This window comes from Ruditapes philippinarum, unplaced genomic scaffold (assembly GCF_026571515.1).
Source record: "Ruditapes philippinarum isolate M1 unplaced genomic scaffold, ASM2657151v2 ctg1211_1_1_1_1, whole genome shotgun sequence".
Lineage (NCBI taxonomy): Eukaryota > Metazoa > Mollusca > Bivalvia > Venerida > Veneridae > Ruditapes > Ruditapes philippinarum.
The window spans coordinates 203938-218541 of NW_026866456.1; the positions used below are offsets into that span (position 1 = coordinate 203938).

Below are 14604 nucleotides of genomic sequence, written 5' to 3' on the forward strand. Positions count from 1 at the left end.
CCGGCTGATCTAAGTCTGCATTGGTTGCGTGCGCAAAATTTGTTGCCGCAAACAGGTTAAAAGGTTAAGTTTCCCGTCAAGTGGTTTGCGCATGATAAACTTACTAAGGTAGATATTGAGTATTTTGTTAGGGAATATTGTATCATTTACTTCTGAAATGATTCATTAGACGCTTTTAATAAAAAAACACTTTACGCAGATAAGAATGTGCAAACAACGTAATTATAAACTTTTTCAAAAACAATTATGGCAAATTTTGCAAGTTTAATATAACTCCCACCCACTTTATCCGAAACTTCAAAACTTTGAAGAATTAGATACCCTTTTTGATATCAACTACCATCAATTTACTTTAACGGAGTAGAAATGAAAGATTTGCGACGCGAATGAATACATTTGAGCCGCGTCATGACAAAACCAACATAATAGGTTTGCGACAAGCATGGATCCAGACCAGCCTGCGCATCCGCACAGTCTGATCAGGATCCATGCTGTTCGCTATCATTTTATTTACTTGTTATAGTGTCTGTAAGCGAACAGCATGGATCCTGATCAGACTGTGCGGATGCGCAGGCTGGTCTGGATCCATGCTGGTCGCAACCGCACTATGTTGGTTTTTTGCGTGACGCGGCTCATTTATACAATGGATAATATATAATATTCATTATTAAATTTCGAAACAAACACAACATTTATGGAATTAAACAATATACGGTATGTGTTGTAGGTTTTTGCATCATATATATTTATATATGCTTTTTATGCACGCAGTATTGTACGAAACCCTAATGATATCAAATAAAATAAAGTGTTCCGCGCTATTTCGCCTTTTGTTTTGCATTATAACACTTTTTGTTTAGTGTTATTACGCATTTTGTTTCGCGTAATAACGCGTTGTATTCTCGTTATTGTGCCTTTTTATTCGCGTTATTACGCCATTCATGTAGCGTGTTTACGCCTTTATTCGCGTCATTACGCCTTTTGCGCGTTATAACACCTTTTGTTTCGCGTAAATAACATTTTGATTCGCGTTATAACACCTTTCAAATCTCTTTGATACTATAAGGCTTTCGTAGTATTGCATATGGCAAACAAATATTCATATTCATATGTCATACATTCCAGCTGAATAATTTTTGCTGATAACTTTTACTGATCATTTTTACTGATCATTTTTACTGATCATTTTTGCTCATTATGTAAGTAATATGGCAAAACCAACGTTAGCTGCAGCTGGAATGCAAGGAGAAAAACAACTGGCTGATAATTGATACTATATTTACATATTGTTATTTTGCAATGCATTTTGGGTAAATCCTGTAATTTAAGAATCTATGAAGATTGAAGAATACTCGGTGTCGGTTATAGTATAGTTAATGTTTATCGGCTGCGTGGGAGGTCACCATTATGCTTTGAGGTGCGAAATGAATTTGTATTTCTTTCATTTTTACTTTAAAAAAATATTTTCTTTAATGTAAATTCAGTCCGAAATTAGGCTAGACTTTAAGATATGATTTGACGAAGTTATTGAAGATATAAACTGGTCATATACATATTTTAAGACTTCACAATTGACTTTTCTGTTCAAATTTTCTACTCATTTATTCTTATCTGTTACTTTTTACGTTGATCAAACAATACAAAATATGTTTTTTTCAATACTGTATACCGTTGTTAGGATGGCGCTAATAAGGTGGATGGATTACATAGATGGATTAATGTAAAATGTACGTTTTCTTGTTATTTTCCCAAAAAAGCACACATTAGACTAATAAGCAGAACGCCAGTTTTAAACCGGATTCCTACCATATGCTTTTTACGTGGATTTTAATTGCCGTTTGCGATGTGTTAGTTACTTTCTTTGTCTACTTCACAATATTTTACTTTTTACCACATAATCAAAATTGTCGTGAAGATTAGCGTGAATCTGGAGGCATGCTGATTCAAACAAATATTAGTTTCGGACGTAATCAGAAAACATATCAATCTGAAATGTTCTATATCGCTCTGAAGTAATGCTGCGTGTTTTTTGCGAAGTTCAGTGTTGGAAATCGTTTTTCGATGAATTTATATATTATTAGTTATAAAGATTTTGACAGGTTATATGGCCCTATATAAACGGTTGTTTGTAAATATAACCCGAGCCGCTAGGCGAGGGTTATATTGCAAACAACCGTTTATATACGGCCATATTACCTGTCAGAAATATTTATAACGAATTTATAATACAGCAAGCATCATTTATAGAGGAATAAAGCGAGATTTCTTTATAAATCGAGAGCAGCCGTGTATATAAAACTTTATAATACTGCACGTTTGTAACGTCGCTTTTCATTGGATAATCGTGACGTTTATATAGTTTTATATACACGGCTGCTGTCGATTTATGAAGAATGCTTACTTTTTTCTCTTAAAAATGATGCTTGCTGTATTATAAATTCGTTATAAATATTTCTGACAGGTTATATGGCCGTATATAAACGGTTGTTTGCGATATAACCCTCGCCTAGCGGCTCGGGTTATATTTACAAACAACCGTTTATATAGGGCCATATAACCTGTCAACAATATTTATAACTAATAATATAAACGTCATGATTATCCAATGAAAAGTGACGTTACAAACGTCCAGTATTATAAAAAACTATATAAACATCACGCATACCCAATGAAAAGCGACGTTACAAACGTGCAGTAATATAAATGTCATTAATTAAATAACTTATTTATAAATAATTTGTGTGCAAACTTTCAGATCATTTGCTCAATACGTTTTTCCTTAATAATAATTTTTATTTTGCATTCCGGAATAGATCTATTTATTTATTTATTTATTTATTTATTTATTTATTTATTTATTTATTTATTTATTTATTTATTTATTTATTTATTTATTTATTTATTTATTTATTTATTTATTTATATTTATTTATTTATTTATTATCCTTTTCATATTTTCCATTTTACTTATTCTAAGTGCCTAAGTTGAATTTTGTAAGGTTTTCAAATTTATGTTTAAGGCGTTTGGACCTCAGAGGAGCTCTTTGAATGTGTATTTTATTAGTTCACTACATTTAAAGCAGCACGCCTCCAGTTTAATGCTTATTTTCAGGAAAATTTTGAAAATGTATTTAACAGTACAATATTGTATAGTTACCGAAAGGAAGAAACTTACACGTTATCAATGGCACTTACAACCCACGTAAATTACAAAAATAGGTAAAAATATCCAAAAATTGACCTTACTGCGTTAGTAACGCAGTAGAATTATAGTTAGAAATGATGAAAAAAAGCAATTAGTCACTTATAATATGTAAAATTTTACTTGAATATTGAATCTTTCTAATTTTTCTAAACTTTTAGTAAATTTTTCTCAAGGTTGATTTCATTGAAATATTTTGGCTCATCTGGAGGTATGCTGCTTTTAAGGCACATTATAACTCAGAAACTAATGACTTTCTTCCTGAGAAAGGGCAAATATGAGTTTTACTACGTTAAAATAATGCTTTTACAGCCAGCTGGATGCTTATTTTCTGTAAAAAGTAGCGCTGATGGAAATTATTTGTCATGAAAGTAAACAAATGTAAACAAAGAGGTAGTCTGACTTCCATACACAATACTAAATCTCTATAACTGTATTAATTGCCAAAAGGCATAACATGCAAAATATGGTTCATGTAAATTGCAAATAAGTAACTTTTTGGAAACGCTAACAGGACATTAAGGGTAAAAAGCTTTTGTGAAATAAACATAATAGCATTTTTGGGGTCATAATGGGCCTTTAAAACACATCACTTATTTTTTGATGACTGCAAAGTGAGCAAGTCCTATTTACTCTTTCAATGCCAAAACTAGCGACCTTTCGTTACAGGAACTCAGAATTGAGACAGTAAAAAGTAAGAAAGATAGAACCGTAAGAAGTTAACTTAATGTCCTGCCGGTACACCATACTTGTATGTATTTTGTTAAAAATAGGTTTATTTATATGCATATACTTCTGTTTATAGCGAATTGGTTAATCCATAACTGGGTATTCTTTCATTCCTACTGACCGTAAAAATAGATTAAACCAGTTAAGTTCAACCCGAAGAAAATTGTGATCGATTTAAGTTGTGAAATGAAGACTTATCCGTGATAAACGGGTATACGTTAACATACTTTGATAATACTATTTAAATTCATACGAGGATGGAATGTGTGTTACTATATTACTAAATTTAAAAAAAAAGCTGGTTCAGATTTCGACTTGTGAGTGTAAGAAAAAAAATATATATACATTTATACACGTTTGTGAAAGTAAGCTGACGACATGGACATTATTGACAGAAAGAGGAATCTTGTTCTTATTTAAGATTCACATAAGTTAAGTGAAGTGAAGTGAAGTAAAGTGAAGATTCAGAGATGAGACGGAATATTTCGTCTGGCGAACGGTCGTCTGCTGAGGAGACGGATGAACGTGCTGAAACATCCGGAAATCTAGCTGCAGACGACAGTTGGAACATTTTCCGGTACGCCAGAGACAAATGGAATCAGGTACAATGTTGTTTAATAACTTGATAAAAGTGTAAAATCATACGATTGACTAAACGTATCAGTTACTATTGAAAGTTTTCGTAAAAGAAGATCTACATGTACTTGTAAATAAAAAGCATATCAAATATCATGAAGATACATATTTTGCACCTACCGACTTATAACTATAATATACAGTCATGTATAAGATAACTATATGAATGAATGAATAAATTAACCATACCATATTACCTCTAAATTTCAACTGAAAACAAATAAAATATCTTGGGATACGAGAAATTTGTATTCGGTTAGATTTATTCTCTTACAAACTTCATGTATTTAAATATTAATTGATTTTTAGCCGCCGATTATAAAGGAAAATATCTCCAGTTACACAACATGTATTTCGTTTTTAACTTTTTATAGAACGTCGTACTATATGATACAAATCAAGTGTGACGATAGTTTTGTATGGAAGACCAGGGGGACATTTTAACTTCATAAATTCGTTAATTCAAATTCATTTATTCACAATTTCAACTTCATACATCAGTTATTTAATAAAAAAAAAAATAAAAAATGCCACAAAACAACAATTTTTAATCAAAATTAGATGAAAGGCCACGTGTTAACATGGAAAAACTAGATTTTGAGTTATTCGAAGGTTGTTCATCATTTTTTTTAATCATATTGAATTAATGAATTGTCCATTTCAATATTATGGATTCACGATGTCAACGTAACGAATTTACTATTTCAGCTTCAAAAGTTCAAGATTTCACGTTTTGATCTTCACGAATTTAACTTCTTGAATTTACAATTTCAGAAAACTGTAACACATCATTTGATACGAAACAAACAACCAAGGTTATTCAGATAAGCTGATGACCATGAATGGATAGTGTTCACGCCGGTGTTATCCGAAAATATTTATCTTCCTTTTTGCATACATCTGCATTATTTTTAACTAAAAACAAAACTAAAATCGCCAGTACCACACTTTACACCAAAACGATTGTTTTTGTGTCTTACTACCACAGAACGATAATTAGGCGTAATAACTCAATGGTGATCACATCATAAACGTACGATAGACCGGTGGGAACATTTCAACCTCAGAATGTCCCGATTTCGTCACAATTTTATCATCGTGAATTCACGTTTTCAAGATACGGAATTCACGAACTTGAAATCGTGAATTCACGAAGATGAAATCATGAAGTTCAATACGTAAATTCATGAATTTGGATTCGTGAAGTTGAAATGTTGAAATCGTGAATTCGTGAAGTTGAAAACGTGAATTCAAGAAGTTGATCTTTCATTCAAGCAATACTACTTCCGCACTGTGTGTGTGTGTGGGGGGGGGGGTATATTTATTTATTGAAAATACCAAACCTTACTATTTTTCTATGTGGAAAGCGTTTTGTCACTATTTCTTGTAGCATGTTTTATATTTAGCATTAATTTTTTACAACAATCAGATACTTAAGAAGGGAGGGGGTGGGGGGAATTCATAATAAAAAAAGATAAACAACAACAAATAATTTACAAAAAGTATGTGTACAGGGACGGCTCGAACTCACACCTTGCGGCAAAGATATTACTATACATATGCCGATATCATGCCAACAACGCAACAAACTAATATAGGATATTATTATTAGTAAGGTGTAGCTTTATTCCCATTTATACCATTTAAAAGCGATTTTCATTGCTGGGTCACTTTGCACAATTAAAAGAATTATTTTTAGGTAAATTTCAGGATATCGAGAACAAAATAGCCGGCAGGAAAAATGGCAAAACAATCTTGCATATTAAAAAATGAGTCTATATTGTCCTGTTTATTTGTTTTAAATTACTTAAAAAATAGTTCTATTTGTTTTACTTCCACGCACAACGATATTTTGATACTTCGTTTATTTTCAATCTGTAAAGAACGGTTTGAATGCATGGCTAAAAATAGCTTTCTCGAGAAATCCTAATCGCAATGAAGTCGAAACATATAAGGTGGTAATCAGATCTACATGTAAGAAATAAGTAGATCTGAATTTAAGTCAGATTGGGTGCAAATTACTCATCATCTATCTTGAATCATGTGTCATCATCGACATACAAAAGGGAAAAAACTAAATCTATTTATATAGTAATGTGGGTATATTACAAGATAAGAGACGTCACGTTTTCATTTAAATTTAGTACTTCATAAATGATAAATTATCCGATTCTTAAGTCACATAATCTAGATAAAGGAATTTCTTTCATTAAAATAGCCCTTGAAAGTGAATGTTATCCGTAAGACATATTTATTTAACGTTTTTGGACTATGACCAGATGAATATGTACGAGACGGTGACAACATTTTTTTTCATTTCAATCCACAGATGGCCAGATGAAAACGTTAATAGAATGAAGCTAATGCATAATAAAATGATAATAATTTATTTATTTATTCATTCTTTCATGAATGAATGAATGAATGAATGAATGAATGAATGAATGAATGAATGAATGAATGAATGAATGAATGAATGAATGAATGAATAAATGAATGAATGAATGAATGAATTTATTTATTTATTTATTCATTTATTTATTTATTTATATTTATTAATTAATTAATTAATTTATTTATTTATTTATTTATTTATTTATTTATTTATTTATTTATTTATTTATTTATTGTGATAATAAAAAACAACACATTTTGAAAGCCAGTTCGTCCAAAGATTACTTGCGTACCTTATAGAGGAATAATCAAATGGAAACCCACCCCCCACCCCCCCCCCCCCCCCCAAAAAAAAAAAAAAACAATAAACAAGAGATGAAGCTCATTTTCACATTTTCAGATAGACACGACACACAGTGATAAAAACCATATTTTTCATCGTCTAATTTTACATTTTACCCTTATCTTTAATTAAAAATTCCCATTTTTATATAAAACTACAAATATACATGTATTACAAATATATACTTTTTTTTTAATATTAATATTTTCAGTTCGGACGATGGCGCTCTCCTGGTCTCTATGATGATATTAAAGCCAGCACGGATAACACGTGCAAAAACACAGGTAAGATTGTGTTGGTTTCGAATTTTATATAGTATACATGTACACTGGGCATGTAAAAGAACCAAGGGGTCTATTCAATAAGAGCTAGGGACTGGTTCCCGGATTCCCTTGTATCTTATAGCTGTTTCTTAAATGTATACAATGTATACCTGCCTTTAACACTCGTAAGAGGGGTTGGCAGTATCCAGAGATAGATAGATAGATTAAATATTTGATGTTATTTTTATATTATCACCTAACTGTAAGGCTGTATAGATGGTGCCTCCTCCACTCACGCACTGTTAACGCGCTTTATTGTTCTAGTAAGGATTATACAAATCCATTTTAGTTCAAATGTGTTGGACGCTATAACGTTATTGAAACACTCTCGAATCCGCTCCTGGAGCCAACCTTGTTCTAAGCAATGAATGTAAAATTTCTTGCTTAAGGAAACAAATTAACGGCTCGCGCGTCGACAGTGTTTGAAACCATGCGATCAGCAATCCTTAGATTACCAATCCGACGCGTTAACCGCTCGGCCACGACGCCACACTAAGACCGGAAATAGATAAAAACTGTCAGCATCCCAATTGCTGGAACAAATAAACAAAACTGAAGGCTTTTAAGCATGATCCCCAAAACATACTGTCCATGTGCAGCTGTTAAAAATTGATGGGGAAAACTTATCTTTTCTTTACTCACCTCATAATTCATAACATTTTTATTTTCTAAATAGTAATAACTACATGTGACTTAGTTGTCAGGGTTTAATCGAACTACTGGCACTGCTCTAATATGCTAGTATTTTGAAGTTTTTAAAGATTTTAAGGGATAAGTTTTTTTTAACATAAAAAGTCCCATTCATATTACGTAATCTTATGGCAAACTTTAGTGTCACGCGATTAATAAATCACGCAACAGTTGCCAAAAACAAAACAAAACAAAACTCATGACGCTATAAGATTACGTAAAAGAAATCCCTACCCTCGCCAAAATTTGACATGCATTTGTCATACTGATAAGCCAAACATTTTCCCCGTTTTCATTTCCTTTATTTGATTATAAATTATTTTAGATACTTCGGTATAGCTAGATTTACTATCGTACGAAAAGGGTGTCGAAATGCATTTTGCTACATAAGATTTCGCAATTCCTTTAAAACATTTTCTAATTTTAGAATGTCATGACGGTACATCGAAAGTCAACTTCCGATACAGTGATGGATCAACGCCTCTGACTCGAGCACTAAAATTAAATGATCAAAAGAATTTAGAGTACTTATTACAAGTACAGGGTATAGATTTGAGTTATCCAGAAAAAATGGTTACTGCGCCAGGGAGTGTATACATGTAAGTATAAATTGTAATTTCTCAAATTATGAATTATCTCAGTATAATTATTATCATTTTATTATCATATGCGTTATAAGATTCATAATTCGTTATTGGTTATGACACTGCTCGTTTGTAACGTCAATTTTCATTGGATAAGCATGACGTAAATATATTCTTTATAATACTGCACGTTTGTAACGTCACTTTTCACTGAATAAACATGACGTTTATATTTTCTGTATTAACGGCTGATGTCAATTTATGGGGTAAATTTCGTTTATTCTTTAATTAGTTGTGTTGTATCATAAATTTGTCATAAACATGTGCGCCAGGTTATATGACCGTATATATATAAACGGTAATTTGCAATATAACACTAGCGGCTCTGGTTATATAAGTTTACTGTCGTTTAAAATTGGTCATATAACCCGTCAAACATATTTACAAGTTATTAAGATTTTTACAGGTTATATGGCCATATATACACAGTTTTTGGGAATATAACATGAGCCGCTAGGCGATGGTTATATTGCTAACAATCGTTGATATATACGGCAATTTAACCTGTACTGAATTCATAATACAAAAGCATCATTGTTTTTGATAACAATGGAGATTTTTTCATTTTTTAACTTAATATACGTTACGATTATCCAATGAAAAGCGACATTATAAACAGAAAGTATAAATGGGAGGAAATTTAATTAGAAAAAAAAACAATGATTTATTCAATGCATAGTAACAAATACTAGTATCGACGAATAAAATCAATATGAAGTGATAATTCATGCAGGGAAATTAAATCTTATTTGAACACCGTGTTCAATTAAGAAAAGAGTAATATTTTATCTTTATTTTATCTTTGCAATGGTAAAAAGAAAAAAAGAGTAAATTTGTAGAAAAAATCATTAATCATTAAAGTGGATTGGTCTACAACGGGCACATTTTCATTTAGAATTTCAAATATTAATAAAAACAATAGAAATGTATCATTTGGATATTCTTATAGAATAATGCCTGCAAAAAAATGTTGATAAAGTTTTAAGTAATGCATCTCACAGGTTATCTAAATTCTTCCATGGTTTGCGTTATGTCTAATACTAAGTACTATCAACACAGATATCTGTTGGCCATAAGCGCGTGCATAACACACAGATATTTGATGGCAATAAGCCCGTGCATAACACACATATATCTATTAGCAATAAGCCCGTGCATAACACACATTTATATGTTTGCAGTATAAGCCCGTGCAGTATAAGCTAGTGCATAACTGCATAACAAAATTAGGTTGAGGCGGAGAAACATTCCAGATTAACATAGTAACAAATTAGTTTCAAATTATTTACTCGGTATTAGTATTTGGTTTGTGTATTCGTCATTCAAACAATTTTACACACAAAATAAACTGTTGTATTTTCAGTGAACCTGGTCAACCTCCCTTAATTGTAGCAGTGGTAACTGGTCGTATACATTTAGTAAAACAATTGCTGGACGCCGGAGCCGACGTTAATGCTATGGACGAGAACAAGTAATAAGATTATATTTTTGTTGTTGTTTTTGTTGTTTTTCCTGTCTTTTTTGCGGTTGTTAGTGTTATTGTTGTTGTTCTGTTTGGTTTTTAGTTACATTGACAATTTAAAGGTCATATAGCGACTGTCCAGCTTTACTGGTAATGGAAGGGCCTTTATATGCACTAATGGGTACCTAATTTGAACCACCCCCGACGGTCCGTATGCTAGCTGGATAGCTTCCTCACAAGAAAGAATCAAAATGTTCTTGCGGGTTTCTAACCCATGGTGGTGAGGAGCAAGTGATTTAAAGCCAACGAATTATAAAATGAATGAAAATGTCATTGAAGATCTGTTTCCCAGACGACAATTCGTCATATTAGGTCATAATGAAATTTACTAGAGGAAACCTACTGGGAGTTTAAGAAGGTTAAGATAAATAGGAAAATTGCCTGTCAAGTAAATTAAGAAAACAAGTCTAGCATCAAATGCTATTATCATACTGGTAATATAATGTCAGTCACATTCATACCGCCTTAATCCGGACATGTAGAGCTGTTATTAAGGTTGTGAGTGAATCAGAGATTTAGAGTGCTCTAGTTTCAAAGCAGGACACATTAATTTTGAAGAAATTTTTAATCTTCATAAAAATCATGTGATTTATTTGCCAGTGATTTTATTAACATTTATTACTTCTTTTCCGTCTTGTCTTGAATTTAACCTTAACCCTATATCCGCTTTTTCTTAAATGGACTAGACCAGTTTTAACGATTAAAAATAGCTATCTATTTTTGTTCTTAAAGGCCCCGTATGCCTCAGAAATGTTTTTATTTTCAGTTCTTAAAAGATTTTCATTTTGGTGTTCTGTTATAGTTTTATAAAAGTTACTAATTGGCCAATTACCCCAGAACAATATTTTGCTACTGTTGCTTTTTTAGAAATAAGTAAAGTTATATTTTCTTAGTATGGAAGTGAAAATACTTTTATTACAAATAATGCTATATTAAGCACTTCTTTCTTCAGGTAATAAAACCATTAACTCTAACATGATAAAACTCATGTCTGCGCTTTCTAAAGAAAGAAAAATATCTGTTTCTGAGGCCTTTAAGTAAATATTGAACGCATTTTACGAGCTTTTTAGGAACTGTTATAATTAATTTTGGGGATATCAAGATGAAATTTTAAGGTGTAGCAGCTAAAAGTAGACAGCTTGCTCAGGCTGCACACATCTGAAGGTTGGCCTGTCTCTATGTTGGTTGCAAAAGCTAAACTATTTTGGTACTAGACAGCTTGGAGATAAGGCATTTTTGAATGATTTTGAAAATGGATGTTTTTGACGACAAGAACCGACCACAGACAAACATTTTTTTTTTTGCTTTTTTAAGTCACGGGTGAGCCACATTCTGAAATATTTTCATAATGTGGTTAAAATATTTCTGTTACTAGTTGAACAACCTTACAAATACTGCAACATGGATCATTTTGTCAAGGTCAAATTGATTAGTCATTACCTGTCAAGGAAAGTGATCAGCGTTTGAAGTCTACCGATCATTACATTGTTTACACGTCTGAAACAAGACTTCAACTACATCATGTCAGATATGCCACATTTTTAATCCCAATTTGTTCAAGGGTTTGTTGAACAAAGTAAGAATTGTAAGCAATATGTAACGATATATTCTTTATTTATTTAGATACACAGCCTTGTATCATAGCGTCTACAAAGGATACACGGATATCACGCATCTGCTTTTACAGCATCACCCTATTCTTGAATGCGACAAGAACCGTTACGATCCAATACACGTGGCTTGTCAACAAGGCAACTTCAACATTGCCACAATGTTAGTCAACGCTGGTAGGTTCTCCTTAAATATTTGGATATTTTGTATTTAAACAATATCATTTACCTTTTCATGATACGTAAATTAACATAGCCGTAGATTTATTTCAAGAACCTTACAAAGATATCATATTCATTAGAAACACAAGCCATTGCCAGTGGAGGGGGGGGGGGGGGAAGGGGGTATCTCGACTTTTCCAACTTTCTAAAGTCAATAAATCCGAAGACGGAATAATATTGTATAGTAGAATATACCTATAATACATAATTTTTTTGGACAAAATATCATTCAATTTTCATGCATGACCTTGACTGTCAACGCAATTTACAGATCAAGGTCATACTTAAATTATTCAACATGTCTCTGTGGTGATAAGTGTTGCTTTGTCCCAATATGAATTTAACCTGTCCATAATAAGTGATAAGAATTAAAAACAAAGTTATGATAGTTTAAGATAAATTAATTAAAATGTGACCTTGAGGGTCAAGTTCATTTAAATGTCAAGGTCACATTCAATAAAACATTGTGTCAGGTTGGTCATAAGACTTCTTTTTTCCAAGAATGAATATAATCCATAAATGACAGTAATAAAAATTCATGCGTAATACAATATGACTCTGACGGTCAAGGTCATCAACAGGTCAAAGTGATGGTAAAATAATTCGGTCAAATGTGTCGGTTTTGTCTTATGTGTTCTTTTGTGCAAGTATAAATCAAATATCTAAATAATGATAATTTAAGCACATTTCAACAATTAAACCTTGAAGATTTAAGTCCATAATTCAAATGTCAAGTTCGTATTTGAATTATTCGTCATCCGACTTTTCTCATAAGGGTTCTTTTGTCTAACTGTAAAGACAAGTCATGCATTACTTACAAAGTATAGCCAGTAATAGCAAAATAAAAGTGTGAAATTACAATAATTTGGCCTTCAAGGTCAATGTCATTTATGATTCAAGGTCAAACTGAGTTTGATTTGAGCAGGGATTTTCAAATTTAGGTATTCTCATTAGACAAAAAAGTAGGGCATAGTTAAGACAAAAAAGTTTGACTTGTGCATAATGTAGCAAACTTCTGTTAAAAGGCATAAATAAATTGTGAAGAATTTGAATAAGGACTTGAATATTTATTATTGTTCAACATTTATATACAAACCAACATTTCATCTGTATTTGAACAGGTTGCTGTGTTGATCCATGTAAAGACAACATGCTAGTGTCTCCCTTGCAACATGCCATATCAAATAGTTCAGAAGATATATGTTTATACTTGCTAGAACATGGAGCAGATAGAAACAACAAAGGCAACTGTGATTTTGAACCATTCCTTAAAATGTGCCAAATGGGACTTTCTACAGCAGTAGAATTTTGTGTCAACACCGGTTCTAACGTAAATATGAGTACAGAGCACGGGATGACACCATTAATGTTAGCAACTAAACTGCACAATTACAATTCCCAAAGATGTCTCTTGTTCAGTACTACTACAAAGACTGGCAGACTTGAACCAGGTGCATGTGAACTTTACCAAAGGAGAATCAAAACAGCAAAGTGCTTAATTAATGCCAATTGTGACCTTGACCTTACGTGTGAAATAAACACAGTTGTCATGACAGCATTATCCATGGCGGTAAAAGTTTCAAATCTTCCAGTCGCTGTTGTATTACTTAAACACGGTGCTGCGTGGGATGAAAACTGCCACATTGCCCTGAAAGACCAATATAGAACTTGCCAAAGGGAAGCTTTAATACCTAATTTTAATGTGTTCATATTAAAAAGGTACATACCAAAGGTATTAGCCCTGATACCACATATGTATCGTACACAGTTTCAGCAAGAAACGAACCAATGTTTTAATATACCAACCCTCAAGGACGCATGCAGAAAAGTCATTCGAGAGAGGTTAAAAGTATACACAGAATCTAACTTTGTACAAAATTCTTCACTTATGCCCCTTATTCCGTCCCTTAACTTACCAACATTGTTAAAAGATTATCTATGTTATAATGAAATACATGAAGAAGACTTTTCTCCTTCTGTAACCTGACAAAGACTGATTTATTTGTTTTGTGATATTATTTTATTCAAATATATAGATCTCATAAAATATAAGTATTTTCCAAAATATATTCATTCCCAACATAACATACATATCATAACATACCTTAGTGCAGTAACAGGTGAACTCCATATATAATTTAATAGGAGTTAACCCGTTACTGCACTAAGGTAACAATATATACATGTATAAGTATTTATCAAATAAAAATATCAACTATACATGTAAAATCTGTAAGAATTGCTTTTATAATAAAAACATTTGAACTTACATTAAATCTTGTCTTATTG

The 14604-nt window shown here is 31.9% G+C and overlaps 1 protein-coding gene across 1 annotated transcript; it reads left to right on the forward strand.

The window, feature by feature from the left end:
* The first annotated feature begins 4030 nt into the window (after positions 1–4030).
* Positions 4031–14302, forward strand: LOC132732549 (ankyrin-3-like). The gene is made up of 6 exons (XM_060719029.1): positions 4031–4533; positions 7516–7588; positions 8745–8916; positions 10325–10432; positions 12107–12270; positions 13437–14302. The coding sequence occupies exons 1-6, from the start codon at positions 4402–4404 to the stop codon at positions 14300–14302; spliced, it is 1515 nt and encodes a 504-aa protein (XP_060575012.1). The 5' UTR covers positions 4031–4401.
* Positions 14303–14604: the final 302 nt, after the last annotated feature.